This window comes from Neopsephotus bourkii, unplaced genomic scaffold, assembly GCF_033783945.1.
Source record: "Neopsephotus bourkii isolate Nb327-2 ecotype Australia unplaced genomic scaffold, CSIRO-AGI_Nbou_v1 NB_705, whole genome shotgun sequence".
NCBI classification, from domain to species: domain Eukaryota; kingdom Metazoa; phylum Chordata; class Aves; order Psittaciformes; family Psittacidae; genus Neopsephotus; species Neopsephotus bourkii.
The window spans coordinates 4437-22509 of record NW_026901204.1 but is presented as its reverse complement, the minus strand read 5'-3'; the positions used below and the strand labels follow the sequence as shown (position 1 = coordinate 22509).

The 18073-nt window shown below is 61.4% G+C and overlaps 1 protein-coding gene across 7 annotated transcripts in view; it reads right to left on the bottom strand.

The window, feature by feature from the left end:
• NRBP2 (nuclear receptor binding protein 2) overlaps window positions 1–13672 on the bottom strand; it is a 32593-nt gene extending 18921 nt beyond the window's left edge. For 6 of the 7 annotated variants that reach the window (XM_061353848.1, XM_061353849.1, XM_061353851.1 and 3 more), the window contains exons 1-4: window positions 13508–13672; window positions 1123–1245; window positions 769–870; window positions 544–633 (exon numbers count right to left, since the gene is read on the bottom strand). In XM_061353848.1, coding sequence (XP_061209832.1) covers window positions 544–633; window positions 769–870; window positions 1123–1245; window positions 13508–13624 — 432 coding nt within the window. In that variant the 5' untranslated portion in view covers window positions 13625–13672. Of the gene's footprint in view, window positions 1–543; window positions 634–768; window positions 871–1122; window positions 1246–7618; window positions 7808–13507 lie in introns of those variants that run through there. The other variant, XM_061353853.1, reaches the window with a different exon arrangement.
• Between the last annotated feature and the right edge of the window lie 4401 nt (window positions 13673–18073).

Here is an 18073-nt window from a genome sequence, read left to right as displayed (position 1 = left end):
CCAGGCTCCAGTGGGAGCACGGACACAGGAGGCAAAGCCCACTGTGGTTGTGAGGTCCATGCACGCAGTTGCAGTGGTGCCTGACTGCACTGGTGTGACTGAGCCCAAACTTCATGGCAGGGCTTGCAAGGGCCCCCAAAACAGTCACGCAGCTCCTGAGCTGAGACCTGCTTGAACCCACTGTCAGACCCACACTGGGTGGGTTTGCTGGTGAAACCGGTCCCTTCAACCCAAGCAGTAACCCAGCCACACACCCACTGTCCTTCAATGAGGGTGCTGGAGATGCTGGTCCCCCAAAGGATGATATAGCCCCAGGAGCATCAGCATCATTGCAGCAGCAGGATCCACTTCTGGGCTGCCCTGGGGAGGTTCTGCTCTTGCTCCAGCCCTCACCAAGATGCCAGCACTCCAGCAGAGTGCCTGAGTGACTCAGGAGCACCATTTACACTTGCCCTGCCTTACAAGAGATCACAGAACCTCTGCCTGCAGCTACAGAGCTGCCCGCTCCCCCGGGACGCCCCGTGTGTGCTCCCAGGAACCCACCCTGGCGTTCATGGCCTTGTGGTTCTTCTTGGTCTTCTTCAGGAACTGCTTCAGGCTCCCTGAGGACACGTATTCTGTGATGAAGATGACCTGGCAGGGAAGAGAGGCATCAGCTTCCCAGCCCCCTGCCCGGCACCAGTGTCCTGGAGGATGTGGAGTGGGGTGAGGAGCAGAGCCAGGATCCCCATCCCCTCCTGCTGACACCCCCCCCGCAGACCTCCCTACCCGAGCCTTCGAGTCTTTCACATCCAGCCAGTACTTGTGAAGCTTCACAATGTTGGGGTGATCCACGAGCACCAGCTGCTCAAACATGGTCTTGATCTTCTCCTGCAGACACAGGGGGCAAGGGAGGTGGCAGCTCCTGGGATATGCAGGACGCCTCCAAGAGCAAGGGAGCCTGGGCTGGGGAGGAGGCTGTGCCCGTGGCTTTGGGGTACAGGGACACACGGAGCTGCCCCTGGGAGGGAAGCCCAGGGAAGGCAGAGGCAGGGTGCCTGGCACTGCCCCAGGCAGGTTCCGAGGGGTGGGAGCGGGGAGGGGGGCGCAGGCCCTGCTGGGGGGGGGTTATGGATGTCTCACCTCGTGTGCTTTGAAGGCCTTCTTGTCAGTGAAGAGCAGCTCGTTCCACACCACCTCCACGCCCTCCTCCGTGTCCATGGCCAAGAAGGTGCTCTGGATGCCAGGCATGTTCCCCTGGTTCACCTGCAGGGCACAGCGAGGTGGGGACTGCTGCAGCCCTGCCCACAGCAGGGAACGGGCTGCATGGGCACGGGTGAGGACTTCAGCCCATGGCAGGGCCTGGCCAGGAGATGGGGAGGAGCTGCCCCCTTCCCTGCCCATGGGAGCTCAGACCCCTTTCCCCAGGACACCCAGAGACAGCCAGCACTGTGGAGCACTTCCCACCGCAGCCCTCTCCACTCGTGTAGCCCAAGGAGAAGCCAGCGGTGGCAGTGACCTGCTGGTCCCACTCCTGCACACCACCGGGGACCCCACATTGCTGACAGCTTAAGAAAACCAAAGGCTGGTTTTATGTTGCCACCAAAAGGACAGTGCCGCTTGCTCCAGCATCCTTAGTGGTTTGTTCATAGAGCATCCCATGTGTCAGCACTGGTAAGAGCGCTCAAACACAGTGCCCGCTCCACACATGGATCCAGCGGAAAACCAGCGCAGAAAAGACAAACCATTCTCAATCAGAAGAGGCAGAAGAAAGGGTGAGCCCATCTCTGCTCACATCCATGGGAAGAACAACGTGGGTTTGGTAGCTGCACGGCAGGAAGCAAATTAAGCCGAATGTGAAGGCTGCATGGAGACCTCATAGCAGCTTCCAGTGTCTGAAGGGGGCTATAGGGATGCTGGGGATGGACTCTTCATTAGGGACTGTAGTGGTAGGACAAGGGGTAATGGGTTCAAACTGGAACAGGGGAGGTTTAGATTGGATCTAAGGAGGGAATTCTTTCCTGTGAGGGTGCTGAGGCACTGGAATGGGTGCCCAGGGAGGTTGTGAATGCTCCATCCCTGGCAGTGCTCAAGGCCAGGTTGGACAGAGCCTTGGGTGCCATGGTTTAGTGTGAGGTGTCCCTGCCCACAGCAGGGGTTGGAACTGGATGATCCTAAGGTCCTTTCCAACCTGAACTCTTCTATGCTTCTATCCCCATGCCTGGGTGCTCCCTGCAACTACAGCCACACCGAGTGGGACCATCGCCTGCCTGCGACCCACAGCACAGCCAGGGCTGTCCTGCCGCAGCTCCCACCTCTGAACCATCTCCTCTCTGACCCTGAAGCTGCACCCTGGTGCCTACAGCTGCAGGCAGTGACCTGCTGGGATGCGGGAGGCTCTGCTGTGTGCTGAGGAGCACCAGGCAGGCGGCAGGGGAGGAAAGGCTCCCTGCTCATGCAGACAGGAACGTGCTCAGACTTGTGCTGCACTGCCCAGAAGTGACACCGACCCCTGAGGCTGCATACATAAACGCTGCATTCTAATCCCAGAGCCGACTGGGGACAAAAGGAACCGGCCCCCGGTCACCTTGGTCCTCCCAGGCCTGTCAGGGGTTCCCGGCAGCTCCGTGTGCTGCTGACGGTGGCCCCACGTGGAACAGGCAAAGCTCCAGAGCTCCTTGCTTCCAGAAAGCCCTTGGCAGGCGCTGAGGCCGCCATGGGGATCGCTGGGGACACGAGGGGGTTACAGCAGATCACATTGCAGCTCACAATCAACTGCTGCCTTCTGAAGCGCTCCCATCGACCCGGACTGAAACACTCCGCAGAAAAAGGCTTAATGGGGTTGTTCTGAGGCCTGGGGAGAGCTGCGGTCAGACAAGGCAGCATGGGATGGGCAGCATGGGCAGGCGCTTGAGCTGCCGCCAGCATCTATTCCTGATCGGGGGAGCAAGTAAGGACGAGGCGGTTGTCACCCTCCTCGGTCACTGAGAGACCGGGCAGAGGCAAGGCCACGGTGCCTTGGTCCTCTCTGCTCCCTGGACTCAGGACAAGCACATCTGGCACCCTCTCCCACCCCGCTGCCCTCCTGCGTGCTCCACAGTCCTCTCCCATCCATCCGGACCCCCAGCCGCCCATGGGACCAAGCACCACACACCAGCACCATCTCCACCCCGCTGCCCTCCTGCGTGCTCCACAGTCCTCTCCCATCCATCCGGACCCCCAGCCGCCCATGGGACCAAGCACCGCACCCCGGCACCCTCTCCCACCCCGCTGCCCTCCTGCGTGCTCCACAGTGCTCTCCCATCCATCCGGACCCCCAGCTGCCCATGGGACCAAGCACCACACACCAGCACCCTCTCCCACCCCGCTGCCCTCCTGCGTGCTCCACAGTGCTCTCCCATCCATCCGGACCCCCAGCCGCCCATGGGTTCAAGCACCACACACCAGCACCATCTCCCCCCCGCTGCCCTCCTGCGTGCTCCACAGTCCTCTCCCATCCATCCGGACCCCCAGCCGCCCATGGGACCAAGCACCACACACCAGCACCATCTCCACCCCGCTGCCCTCCTGCGTGCTCCACAGTCCTCTCCCAGCCATCCGGACCCCCAGCCGCCCATGGGACCAAGCACCGCACCCCGGCACCCTCCCCTCCCAAGCAGCCATCGCACACCCCCATCCCCAGCAGGGACGCGTCCCCCTCCTCTCCCCTCTCCTCTCAGAGAAGCACCAGTGCGGCTGCAGCCCCCGTGAGGAGGCCGGCTCCTGCCTGCAGGTTCTTGACCCAAACCATTCCCAGCACTTGGCTGCAGCTCAGCGCTGTCCCCAGTGCAGCCCGGCAGGTCCCCAGCCTCAGCCCGTCCCCGGCAGCGCTGAGCAGCCGCAGGGCCACGACCCCAGCCTTGCTCCCTGGGACCCCACTGAGCAAACACAGACCCTGCCCGGAGCCCCGGGTTGGGGTCGGGCCCCTCGCTGCGCAGAGCACGGCTGAGCTGGAGGCGAAGGCACCGGGAAAGCTCCTCTGCCTCTTGGCAGGGACCGGAGGGCAGCGCAAAGGGCAGGCAGGGGCTGAGCAGGGGGACACCGACCCCCAGAGCCCATCCCTGCAGGGTCCCTTTGCCCACACAGGGCTGTGAGGTGCAGAGGGAAACAGTGAGTTTCCTTCCCACACCCTGAGCCCAGGGGCTTGGGACAAGGGCCTGTAGGGACAGGCCAAGGGGAATGGCTTGAACCTGCCCGAGGGGAGACTGAGCTGAGCTCTTAGGCAGAAGCTCTTCCCTGTGAGGGTGCTGAGGCGCTGGCACAGGGTGCCCAGAGGAGCTGTGGCTGCCCCATCCCTGGCAGTGCTCAAGGCCAGGTTGGACACAGGGGCTTGGAGCAAGCTGCTCCAGTGGAAGGGGTCCCTGCCCATGGCAGGGTTGGTGCTGGAGGAGCTTTAAGGTTCCTTCAACCCAAACCTTTCCATGACTCCATAATAACCATGCCTAAAAGACTGCATTGCAGAACCCCAGAAGGGCCCCCAGGAGACTCTTGACCAGGGTGGAGCACACACCACGAACTGACCCAGAGCTTCCGCGCATCCAGGGGCCGGAAGGAGGAGATCCAAACCTCATCAGGGATCTTCTGGACTGGTGCTGAGCCAGGGACCAAGGGACAGGTAAGTTTTGGGATCCACAGGCCCATGACGGGGCACAGGAGCAAAGGAGCTGTCAGCACTCTGCACGTGTCCTGCCCACAGGGGAGCACAGGAGGGCTCGGGTCCTGAGCCACTGCCCAGCTCCCACCAGTGCAGGGGGCTCAAGGGGACACACAGCCCATGCAGGGCACCCTTCCCCTCACACCACAGCCTGCAGCAAGCCCTTAGCACCCGCGGCCTGCTCGGGCTGTGCATTCATCCCTGGTCACCGCACCGGGGGCTGCACAGCCCTGGGGACACTGGGTCAGGAGGGAGGAACCGGAGCTGCTTCAGGACACGTGGTGAAGCCAGGGACAGCTGGAGGGGAGCCCAGCCAGGAGTGCAGGGAGCCCCACCTGAGCAGAGGGGGACGATGCCCCCACTGACCTGCTGCTCCCGCTGTGGGACGCAGCCCAGCACACAGGGGCGGTTGGCACACTGTGAATGTGCCCACAGTGATGCTCGCTGTGTGCAGCTCACCTGACTCCCCATGGCACTGGGACATCCTCCCTCTGGCACGGGGCACTGGCAGCGTTTGTGGGGTCACAAGGCTGAGCAGGGAACACGCTGTGCCTGGGAGAGCGTTTCACAGAGTAAATCCCCGCTCTGCTCCGGTGTCTCATGAGCTGGGTGATGCAAAGGCTGTGCCTGGGCTGCTCCAGGGCTTGCGCTCCGGTTACCGACGGCACCGAGGCGCTGCACAGGACATGCCTTGAGCAGGAGCCTGTCCTCTCAGAGCACCGTGTGCAGGCAGCAGGAACAGAGCACGGGCTCTGCAGGGACTCCACTTCCAGGCACTGCCCGAAGCCAGGATCCCCTCTGCCTGCTCCAGACCACGCATCCCTGCCCTGGACGAGGCTGTGCTCCTCCCGACACCACCCTGGGCTAACACAGAACCATGGAGGGGTTTGGGTTGGAAGAGACCTCAAAGCTCCTCCAGCTCCAACTCCTGCAACAGGCAGGGACCCCTTCCCCTGGAGCAGGGTGCTCCGAGCCCCTGTGTCCAACCTGGCCTTGAGCACTGCAGGGATGGGGCAGCCACAGCTTCTCCGGGCACCCTGTGCCAGCGCCTCAGCACCCTCACAGGGAAGAGCTTCTGCCTAAGAGCTCAGCTCAGTCTCCCCTCGGGCAGGTTCAAGCCATTCCCCTTGGCCTGTCCCTACAGGCCCTTGTCCCAAGCCCCTCTCCAGGCTCCTGCAGCCCCTTCAGGCCCTGGAGCTGCTCTCAGGTCTCTCCTCTCCAGCTGAGCCACCCCAGCTCTCTCCTGCCAGGACAGGGGTGGCTGCTGCAACACGGAAACAACTTTCACAACGTGCAGAAGGGAACAGCCAAGTGGCTCCTGCAGCCCCCCAAGGGACAGGGACAGCCCAAGGCAGAGGCCCCTGGTCCCCACCAGCAGCAGCCCCGAGGGCTCCGGAGCAGCCTGCTCCTGCGCCTGGCCAGGCTGCAGCTCACAGCAGGCACAGCAGGGCTCTGGCAGCAGCCAGGGGAGCCCCCCATCCTGCTGCCCATAGCCCACAGCACCAGCTCGACCCCACAGCACCAGCTCGATCCCACAGCACCAGCTCGACCCTACAGCACCAGTTCGACCCTACAGACCACCACCCAACACCACCACCCACACACCACACCCACACACCACACCCCCACCACACCCCACAGCACCAGCTCGACCCCACAGCACCAGCTCGACCCCACAGCACCAGTTCGACCCCACAGCACCAGCTCGACCCCACAGCACCTGTGAGCGCGGCGAGGCGTCCGTGGTGCCAGACAGAGCTGCTCCCTCCGCAGGGCCCTGTTACACAAGGGGCAGGTGAAGGCAATGCATGAGATGGAAAACGTTTTGATGCCAGTGAAGCGTTTGACCCCGCTGCACAAAACCAGCTTCTCATTGCTCATCCAGAGCGGGACAGCCCCGGGCAGCGGTGTGGAAGCAGGAGGGGAGGGCACGGGCTCTGCTGCACCCTGACATGGAGCGAGGCAGGAGGGGAGGGCACGGGCTCTGCTGCACCCTGACATGGAGCGAGGCAGGAGGGGAGGGCACGGGCTCTGCTGCACCCTGACATGGAGCGAGGCAGGAGGGGAGGGCACGGGCTCTGCTGCACCCTGACATGGAGCGAGGCAGGAGGGGAGGGCACGGGCTCTGCTGCACCCTGACATGGAGCGAGGCAGGAGGGGAGGGCACGGGCTCTGCTGCACCCTGACATGGAGCGAGGCAGGAGGGGAGGGCACGGGCTCTGCTGCACCCTGACATGGAGCGAGGCAGGAGGGGAGGGCACGGGCTCTGCTGCACCCTGACATGGAGCGAGGCAGGAGGGGAGGGCACGGGCTCTGCTGCACCCTGACATGGAGCGAGGCAGGAGGGGAGGGCACGGGCTCTGCTGCACCCTGACATGGAGCGAGGCAGGAGGGGAGGGCACGGGCTCTGCTGCACCCTGACATGGAGCGAGGCAGGAGGGGAGGGCACGGGCTCTGCTGCACCCTGACATGGAGCGAGGCAGGAGGGGAGGGCACGGGCTCTGCTGCACCCTGACATGGAGCGAGGCAGGAGGGGAGGGCACGGGCTCTGCTGCACCCTGACATGGAGCGAGGCAGGAGGGGAGGGCACGGGCTCTGCTGCACCCTGACATGGAGCGAGGCAGGAGGGGAGGGCACGGGCTCTGCTGCACCCTGACATGGAGCGAGGCAGGAGGGGAGGGCACGGGCTCTGCTGCACCCTGACATGGAGCGAGGCAGGAGGGGAGGGCACGGGCTCTGCTGCACCCTGACATGGAGCGAGGCAGGAGGGGAGGGCACGGGCTCTGCTGCACCCTGACATGGAGCGAGGCAGGTTGAGGTGATGCATTCACATCACAGGAGATCTGCCAGAGCAGCACCCACTCCATCCAGCCCCCTTCCATGAAGTCCCTCTATCCGTCCTCAGCAGGTCCTGCCCGTCAGCAGCAACAGGGAAGTCACTGATACCTGCAGACAGGAGAGGACCTGGACAGGCCTGCTCGGATGCACATCCACCAGCCAGCATGTCCTCCTGCCCAGGAGAGGCAGGGCTGGAATCCTCCCCTTCCATTCCATACCCAGGGCTGCCCTTCCCTTGTGTCTGGCAGCTGCCAGAGCAAACACTGCGGTCCCTGTTCTCCTGCCCCTGCGGAGAACAAGGGACACCACAGTATTTTTCCATGGCCCAGATAAGAGCCAGGAGTGACCCTGTGCGCCGCAGGCAATGCAAGGGGCCGTGAGTCCCGCAGGCAATGCAAGGGGTCGTGAGTCCCACAGGCAATGCAAGGGGTCGTGAGTCCCACAGGCAATGCAAGGGGTGGTGAGTCCCACAGGCAATGCAAGGGGTCGTGAGTCCCGCAGGCAATGCAAGGGGTCGTGAGTCCCACAGGCAATGCAAGGGGTCATGAGTCCCACAGGCAATGCAAGGGGCCGTGAGTCCCACAGGCAATGCAAGGGGTGGTGAGTCCCACAGGCAATGCAAGGGGCGGTGAGTCCCGCAGGCAATGCAAGGGGTGGTGAGTCCCGCAGGCAATGCAAGGGGTCGTGAGTCCCGCAGGCAATGCAAGGGGTTGTGAGTCCCACAGGCAATGCAAGGGGTCGTGAGTCCCGCAGGCAATGCAAGGGGTGGTGAGTCCCACAGGCAATGCAAGGGGTCGTGAGTCCCGCAGGCAATGCAAGGGGTGGTGAGTCCCGCAGGCAATGCAAGGGGCGGTGAGTCCCACAGGTAATGCAAGGGGCGGTGTGTCCTGGGTACAGTCACACACACCTGGGCTGGCAACATGCCAGACCCAGGGAGGTGTTTGCTTTACCCGCAGGCACTGCCCAGCCCAAGGAGGACACATGAGCCCTAGAGCTGAGCACAGGCCAGCCCCAGCATGACGCACCTCGGAGATGCACTGGAGCATTGCTGAGGCACAAACCATGGCTGGGGAGAGGGGCTGGGGCCTGAGGAGCAGGACTTGGGGTGCTGGGGGGAGAGAAGCTCCCCAGGACCCAGCTCCAGTGAGCGCTGGAGCCCAGAACCCCCCCCCGTGTGCTGGGTGCAGCCCAGAGCGGGAGCAGCAGCGCAGGGAGGGGATCCTGCCCCTCTGCTGCGGGAAGGGGAGACCTCAGAGCTTTTAAGGACCTTGAAGGTCCCTTCCAGCACAAACCAATCTGGGGTTCTACGAGACGGGATGTGAAAGGCGCACAAACCTGCAGGACTCACAGACAAGATCTGGCCACTGTGAACCAGAATGCCTGCGTGGGAAAACCAGTGAAGGGGCAACAAAATCACGGTTAAAAACAGGAAAGGGAAGAAACCATGGAAAATACTGGCGACTGCAATGCTTCTGTCAGGTCTATTTTGGAAGGAGCACAGAAGGAGCAGCCTGGGAGCTGCTGAGCTGCATGGATTTGGGCCACGTGGAGAAGCTCAAGCTCCGTACAGCACCTTAGGAGCTCACTGAGAAGCACAGAAGCTGGGAACAGCAAGGCATGCTTGGGAAGAATATGAATGGAATAAAAGAGCGTGTCCGTGCCTGAAAAAGGGCACGTTTCTGCACTAACCTTTCCTCTGGACTCGCAGCTCCTCCCTCCCCAGCAGCCAGAACAAGGCAGAGGATTGTTGTGACCCGTTAAGATCATAAAGGATTAAAGGATCCTTGAAACAGAGAACACAGCACAGAGAAAGCGAACCCTGCTCATGGCCCGCATGAGCAGGAAGGTTAATGGGGAGGACACTAAACCCAACATGCAAAGTCCTATGTGGTGCCAGACCCACAGCATACACCCCGAGAAGGTCCTGGCTACCTGCTTCCAGCAGCGTTTCTCCATGGGGAGTTTAGCCCCTTACTTGAGAGCATTTCATCCTGCTCTCACAACTAAAACCTCTATTAGAACCATGCGTGAGCCTCATAGCCCATGTGCAGCATGGAGTGAAGCCTCTCCATAGGAGCCTGTCTGCTCAGCAGGCTGACAAACAGCAGCATCCCGGGCACTGAAACAGCAGCAAACCCAAGCCAGGAACGCAGGAAGGGGCAGAGGAAAGCAGGTTCAGCGAAGGGAAGGCACCGGGTCCTTCCATGGGTCCTGTGTGCGCTGGGAAGCTCCTCAGTGCAGCGCCCGGAGCCGTCTCCCGGGAGGGCTGCTAACAAAGCAGCCTTTAAAAATAACCCTGGTGGCAAACATGAAATAGCGGGCTGCTTTCCAGAGACTCCAGCCCCAGCTGCCCGGCCCCACCGTGCTCGAGCACAGCCCCAACACAGCCAGCACCTGATGCAGGGATCCTGCACCTCCCGCAGCCGGATGCTGAGGAACACAGCCCCAACACAGCCAGCACCTGATGCAGGGATCCTGCACCTCCCGCAGCCGGATGCTGAGGAACACAGCCCCAACACAGCCAGCACCTAACGCAGGGATCCTGCACCTCCCGCAGCCGGATGCTGAGGAACACAGCCCCAACACAGCCAGCACCTGATGCAGGGATCCTGCACCTCCCGCAGCCGGATGCTGAGGAACACAGCCCCAACACAGCCAGCACCTGATGCAGGGATCCTGCACCTCCTGCAGCCGGATGCTGAGGAACACAGCCCCAACACAGCCAGCACCTGATGCAGGGATCCTGCACCTCCCGCAGCCGGATGCTGAGGATATTGCTTGGTGTCTTGTTCTGACCAGTGGGAACCTGCAGCAGCACTTCCAACCCCCCCCCCCCCCCTTGCAGGTTCTTTAATTAACATCTTTAATTCCTTTACATTCTGCCTCAGTATTTCTGTTACCGTTTCCCTTTTCACCTTCTTCCGTTCTGCCGGGTTTAGAAGCTGAAGCTCTGCTCAAGGGCTCCACACCGGTACACACTCACACATTCACCCTTTCACCAAAGCAGGTGACCAACAGGGGAGCAGTTAACTAATACCAGTGAAAACCAACTGAAAACTTCAGTCCTGAGAGTCACTGTAAGTACAGGCTCTGATCCTACAGGAAAGGGCCCTGGGGAATGCCAAAGGCAGTCTGGATCAGGTATCTGCCAGTAATAACAGTCCCTTTTCCTAATAAAGGGTTTGCTAAAGCAAAGCGGCGCGGATAGAACCAGCCTGACCTCAGTAGCGAGGGGCTGGGGTTCATTCAGGAGCCTGTATTTCACAAGGAAAGTTGTAAAACCCTGAGCACAAGCAGTAAACCAGGCTTCTCCTTCCTCCCTTACTCGTACTCCACAGAGTGGGTAGAAAACATAAATGAAGTCATCAAACCCACGCTGAAAACATCTATCTTCCTACATGGAAAAGTCGACAGCAGCAGCATTCCTTTGCTCCACTTCCACACTAATGGCAGGGACAGGAATGGAAGAGGGTATGTGCTGACACCAAACACAAGGTCTCTAAAGGATTCACGTGGCTGTTTCTCCACATATGCTGTGGAGATGCTGTAAGTGCTTTATGCTCTGAAGGCTGGGGCCAGGCTGAGGGCAGGGCTGCTGCAGAAGAGAAGGCTCCTTAAGCGGAGCCCTTAGAGCAGCTCCAGTGCCTGAAGGGGCTGCAGGAGCCTGGAGAGGGGCTTGGGACAAGGGCCTGTAGGGACAGGCCAAGGGGAATGGCTTGAACCTGCCCGAGGGGAGACTGAGCTGAGCTCTTAGGCAGAAGCTCTTCCCTGTGAGGGTGCTGAGGCGCTGGCACAGGGTGCCCAGAGGAGCTGTGGCTGCCCCATCCCTGGCAGTGCTCAAGGCCAGGTTGGACACAGGGGCTCGGAGCACCCTGCTCCAGTGGAAGGGGTCCTTGCCCGTGGCAGGGGCTGGAGCTGCAGGGGCTCTAAGGTCTGTTCCAACCCAGACCAGTCTGGGATTCAGTGATTTCCTGAACTGCTCATGGCGATCTCTAACTCCATTATACACAATGAATTTGGGCATCATAAACAGGCAAAGGAATCTGTGATGGGAAACGTTTTCTTCTCTGGTGGGCACCACCAGACACAGCCCAGCATTAAGCTCACAGCGCCGTTTAGCTGCTGGGTCTGTACCGGTAGTAACACACAGTGGGGTCATGTCAAAACAAGGGCTCAGTCCCTACGTGACAAGGTCCCTATCAACAGCTCATGGACAGCAAATGTTGTTTTCCTTCCTGGGACATAAGCATCTATGAATTTGTCACAAATAAACCTCTTACACAAAACTTCCTTCGCTTTGCAGCTGAGGCAGTGCTGCCACTTCCTTGTTCAAGCTCATGTGCATTTTGTCACAGCAGCATTACAGATCCTGAGCCCTGAAAGGGACCTGCACAGGCTGCAGAGGTGTGAACCTCCTGGAGCTCAACCAGGACAAGGGCAAAGTCCTGCCCTTGGGTCGGGGCAACCCAGCACAAACCCAGGCTGGGGGAGAGGGGCTGGAGCCTGAGGAGCAGGACTTGGGGTGCTGGGGGAGAAGCAGCTCCCCATGAGCTGCCTTCAGTGAGTGTTTGAGCTCAGACACACACACACAGACCCCCCCATGTGCTGGGCTGCACCTCCAGAGCGTGAGCAGCAGCTCAGAGAGGGGATCCGGCCCCTCTGCTGCACCCTGGAGAACCCCCCTCCTGCATCCAGCTCTGGGGCAGCAGCACAGGAGGGACCTGGAGCTGCTGCAGTGAGTCCAGAGGAGACCACGGAGCTGCTGCGAGGGCTGGAGCAGCTCTGCTCTGGAGCCAGGCTGGGAGAGCTGGGCTGGGGCAGCCTGGAGAAGAGAAGGCTCCTGAAGGGGAGACCTGAGAGCAGCTCCTGTAATTCTCTAACAGGTTACTGGGACCTCAGCAGAGGCCAGACTGGGCAAACAGCCTGAATCATGGGCAGCCTCCAGCCAGCCCTGAGAGCTCTGGTCAGTAACAGGAGACAGTGGGAGATAAAGGGCCCTTGGATGGACCCCTTTGCCTCTCAGGAGCTGAGAGTGCCTGTGATGTCTGTATGATGACAGGGTCTGTCAGCACTGTCCCACCTGCTGACTGGTACCTGTTCCTGGGTGCCCTGGCGGGGAAGGGAAGACTGGTCCCGCTTTTGAGGGTGAAGGCCATTACACCGATACAGGGTACGTGTCTGAAGGAGGGGGGTCAGGGGGTGACAATGGGGGGATGCTGCAAAACCCTTCTGGAGAGGCTGCTGGAGCCCCTGGGCTGGGAACATAAACTGAAAGGGTCCGAACGCCGTGAGTGGAGCAGAGGAGCCGGGCTCTGCAGCCCCGGAGCCCTGCGATTCCCACCCCGCACAGCGCCAGGGCCGGGCCCGCGGGAGCTTCCAGGATCCGGCTCCACGCTGGCTCCGGCAGCGCACCGGCTGGTTCCGCGGGCACCGGGGCCTTCACACGCCCGGGACTGCCCTGCTCCTCGGGAACCGGACCGGCCCCCCCCGCACCGGGGCACGCTCAGTCCCGGTTCCCCCGCACCGAGGCTCCCACACCGGGCTCCCCACGCCAGGATCCCGCACCGGGGCACGCTCGGTCCCGGTTCCCCGCACCGAGGCTCCCACACCGGGCTCCCCACACCAGGATCCCGCACCAGGGCACGCTCAGTCCCGGTTCCCCGCACCGAGGCTCCCACACCGGGCTCCCCACGCCAGGATCCCGCACCGGGGCACGCTCGGTCCCGGTTCCCCGCACCGAGGCTCCCACACCGGTCACACCGCGCCACGGGCCGCCCCCGGAGGCTCTCCCCACCCCTCCCAGCAGCAGCAGCAGCAGCGGCTCCGCACCGGCCTCCGGCCGCGGCCATTGCCCCAGCCCCGGTCCCAGCCCCAACCCCGGCTCCGTCCCCGGCGAGGGGCAGCGCTCGGTTGCCCCGCAGGCCCCGGCACCAGCGGCACCAGCGGCACCAGCGGCACCAGCGGCACCAGCGGCACCAGCGGCACGTCGGGTCGAACCTGCTCGCGGCGCTTGTGCCAGCGGCCGCAGGGACTCTCCTCCAGCACCTCGCTCTCCTCCTCGCTCTCCTCCTCTTTCTCCTGCGACAGACGCGCCTCCGGATCCGCCACCGCCATCCCGAGCCGAACCGAACCGAGCCGAGCCGAGCCGAGCCGAGCCGAGCCGAGCCGAGCCCCTCCGCTCCGCACCGCTCCGAGCCACGGTCTGACAGCGGCGCTCCCGCTCCTGGCCCCGTCCCGCCCCGCTCCGGACGTGCGGCCGCGCACGCCCCGCCCTGGTACCGGGACACCCCGCCCCGACCCGCCGGGAGGAGCCCCAAGCATCGGGGCCGGGACAGGGGCAGGGGACGGGGAAAGGTGCAGAGGCAGCGGTGGGGACGCTCCCCCACACCTGCCGGGTGCCCCCCGCACGGGTCTGGCCAGCGGAGGAGGGAAATGGGGTTTGTCCTGCAGCGCTGAGGTCCCAGTGCTGGTGCTGGTGCTGGTGTTGGTGTCAGTGCTGGTGTTGGTGTCAGTGCTGGTGCTGGTGCTGGTGTTGGTGCTCTGCTGGTGTTGGTGCTGGTGCTGCACCCCAGGCAGGAGCAACTCACAGAGCTCCCCTGCCCAGCCAGTGCACCCCAAAGCAGCCCCAGCAGCTCCCAGCAAGGAGCCTCGCCGATATTTTTGTTCCTCTGGCAATCTCTGGCTCATCTCATGTTTTCCCTCCTCTTTCTGGCCAGCTCCGGCTGCTTTTAGCACGTTCATTGCTTGTTCCAGTGCCTCCGTGACGCGCCGGTGCCTGATGGCTGGTCTGGGACGTGTTCTTTCCCTCCAAGCCTGTTACTGCTTTTAGCTTGTGGTTAACCAGGATGGACCATGGTGCAGTGGCTGCTGGATGAGGAGGCACCAGTGGAGGGATCACACACTGTGCCCTGCTCCCTAAAACACACAATAAAGGACAGGAGCCATTTCCTCATGTGTGCCACCACCGGGTACTGCCTGGAGGCACAGCCACCTCCAGCACCCCCCCTGTACCCCCCTGCTGCCAGTCCATGAGCCAGGTACCCCCCAGTGACCTTGTGCTGGGCCTGCCAGACAGGACCTGTAGGAAAGTACTGGTTCTTATCAAAGTGAAAGGCAAAGGTTTGGCTGGGAACCAAGGAAACATGGAGTGGTTCGGGTTGGAAGAGACCTTAAAGCTCATTCAGCTCCAACCCCCTGCCATGGACAGGGACGTCTTCCACCAGAGCAGGTTGCTGGAGGACCTTTAAGGTCCCTTCCAACATGAACCAGTCTGGGATTCTGTGAGACACACAGAAACCCCCCAGCTCATTCTCTGCTGTGACATCTACTCTGCAGGAAGCCCTCCCCTGCAAGATGACAGGCAGGGGAATTGCCTCAAGATGAGGTGACAAAAGTACATATTATAAACCAAGTCAATGACAGTGGTGACAAGTTGCTGGAGCTGTTTGGGTGAATGTCAAATGAGCAGAGGTTATCCCGTGGTAACTGGGCAGAGTCAGTGCCAGGTCCAGCTTTCCAACAGCTCCTCAACAATGCAGGGGGGATAACAAGGAGCTGCAGTTAGTGATGACACCAGCTCTTGAGGACAGCCACCTCCAAAGAGCCGCAGGGGCTCTGGTGACACAGGAGCCGTGTCACAAGCATGGACATGAACCCCGATGTGCAGGTCAGAGCCGGGGACACACAGAGCAAGAGCCTGTGGGCAGCGTGGGGAGAGCACACAGGATGCCACGCGTGTCACCATGTCACAGAGACCAGCAGCTGGGATGCCTGGGGAGGCGGGTGCCACACGGAGGAATTCGTTGCCACAGGGTGTTCCCAGCGGCCAAGGGAGGAAAGCGTTTTAAAAGCCATTAGGCAGATCTGTGGGAGAAGAATTGATCCGGGCTGTTAAAGGCAGCCGCAGCCGAGGCCTCTGGCTCCAGAGGGCTCCCAGCTGCAGCTTCTCAAAGCTGGGAGGCTGCAGCTGGTGAAACACCGGTTCCTGTGCTCCCCCTCTTGGGATGCAGTCAGCAGTTCGCCAGGCCGGGATGCAGGGATGTGCCTGGCCTGGAGGAGATGCTCTCACACCGCTCCCTGCTTCTGGGCAGGAAGCACTTTTGGCCTTCACCCGTTCCCTGCGGAGGGAGCATGGCTGTTCCATTTCGGTGTGCTGGAGGTGTCCGGAGCTGGAGGCTGCTGCGGCCCTGGACTGGCCACACTCTGCCCAGGCGGCTCAGACACAACCTCTGAAGGTCCTTTGAGGAAGATAGATGGCTTTCACCAGCAGGAGCTGGCTGGATCCGTGATCCAGGTCAAGCTCCATCAGCCTGAGTGCAGCGTTGCCAGCATGTCATACTTCCAATTGCTCTGGCCTCAGGAACCAAAGGGCCGACGTGAAAACTGGAGAGGGGCTTTGGCCAAGGGCCTGTGGGGACAGGATAAGGGGGAATGGCTTGAACCTGACAGAGGGCAGACTGAGATGAACCTTAACCATCCTGTGATTCTGTGATCGTAGGGATGATAGGATGCAGGACCCGTGCATGTTCCCTCAGCAGTGACCATCCCCTGTATCATCAGTGCCCCATCATCCCCATCCAGCAATGCCTCAATATCCCAGTACCTCTTCCCTCATCCCGTCATCCTCAGTGCCTCATCCACATCAGAGTAAGTTTCTTGATCTTCCTTCCATGACTTCCTTTTGCTTTCCTGTATCATAGAATCACAGAATCAGTGAGGTTGGAAAAGACCTCATCCAGCCCAAACACTCCCAGCACTGCCAATGCCACCACTGACCCATGGCACTGAGGGGCTTGGCTACACAGTGTGTGAGCACTTGCAGGGCTGGTGCCTGCAGCCCTGCCCTGGGCAGCCTGTTCCAATGCCTGAGCACCCTCTGGGGCAGGAATTGCTCCTCAGCTCCATGTAACCCTGCCCTGGTGCAGCTTGAGGCCGGTTCCTCTTGTCCCATCCCTTGGTCCTTGGGAGCAGAGCCCAGCCCCTCCTGGCTCCATCCTCCTGTCAGGCAGCAGTAGGGAGCGACCAGGACCCCCCTGAGCCTTTCTCTCCTCCAGACTAACCCCCCCCCCCCGATCCCCCCATCATTCCTTGTAAGAAACAATAAGGATACTTGCAGTAGAGCACACTTGTCTGAGCTGTTCATTTTCAGATATAGCTCGCACACTCTTCCATTCACTGGCTGCCACACAACAATCCTGCTCCAGACCCAGGCTGGTGCTGGTGGCCCCGTGTCTCCCTCTCCCTGCTGGCCAGTAGCCCCTCTGGACTCACCATCTCTTTTCACCCGTGGCTGATGCATCAGTCCCATGTGTGCAGCGCAACCTGCACTTTGTGACAGTGTGAAGTTCAGGAGGTGTCACCCTGACCCTCTGTACCCCCCTCCCTATCCCTGCTCTGGCTTCTCAGCATGCTTCATGGTGGCTTCTGCAGGCAAACCTGCAGCTTCTCTGGAGCCTTTTTCTGTTCCTCACACATCAGTTTCTCCCCTTCCCTGCTCTGCAGCTCCCCACATGCACCCTTCCCACACACGCATGACCTACACACACGTGCAACCTGCTGCTGTCAGCATCTGATCAGCCGTGTGAAGTCACGGGAGGGAGCCCAGTACGCAGCAAGTGCTGCAGGAGCAGAGGTGCCCCAGGAATTACATGGAGCAGCTCTTGAAACTGCTTCTCACAGCAGCAGTAGGGAGCAGCATCTCCCCCGTCACCGCTGAGAGGCACATACTGCAGGAGAGGCCAGGCCAGAGAGCTTGGTGAGGGGCTGCTGCCTCCCAGCCCTCCCTGGAGCTCTGCCTGTGTTCCCTCTGGCAGCTTCCACACAGTGCAGGGAGCAGGTATCCAGCCTTCCCTAAGTGCTTTCGTCAGTGGAAAGAGGCAGCGTGTGACAGAGAGAGGAGAATCCGACCACAGAGATAGTGGTGGGTGCGCTGGAATGAGGCACTGGCTGGGGCTGGGCACAGCTCACTGCTAAACTGGGAGGGAAGAATGCTCGGTGTGTGAGGGTGCAGGGGAGCAGTGTGGCTCCTGTGTGGGGCAAAGCAATGGACACGCTTTGATGTGAGAGAATCCCATGGGATGCAGGACAGGCACTGGGTGATGGAGGAGCTGGACCTGGCTGTTGGAGGTCAGGCAGGCAGAGCAGGCAGCAGCAGCAGTCACACTACTGGTACCAGTACTGGCACCCTGTGGTACCCATGGGGCAGTGAACAGCTGCCATGAGGCATCTCAGTCTGTACCTCGGCTCCTCTTTCCTGTGCGGGCACAGTGACAGTCTCGTGGTGGTGGAGGGAGGGTTCATCCAGCCCAGGGCATCTTCTGGGCCCTTAGTGCTGCTCACTGAGTGATGGCCAGGTCCTGCTTCCTGCAGAAATACCCCCAGTCCCCGTGGAGGGAGCAGGAGAGCCCCAAGAATGGGGTGAAGGCCAAGGCAGGGCAGGGCTCCCCTGGGAGAACATGTTTAGATGTTCAGCTTAAGATGTCCCTGCTCATTGCAGGGGGCTGCACTGATGAGCTTTGGAGGTCCCTTCCAGCCCAACCCCTTCCATTCAGTGGTTCTAAGGTT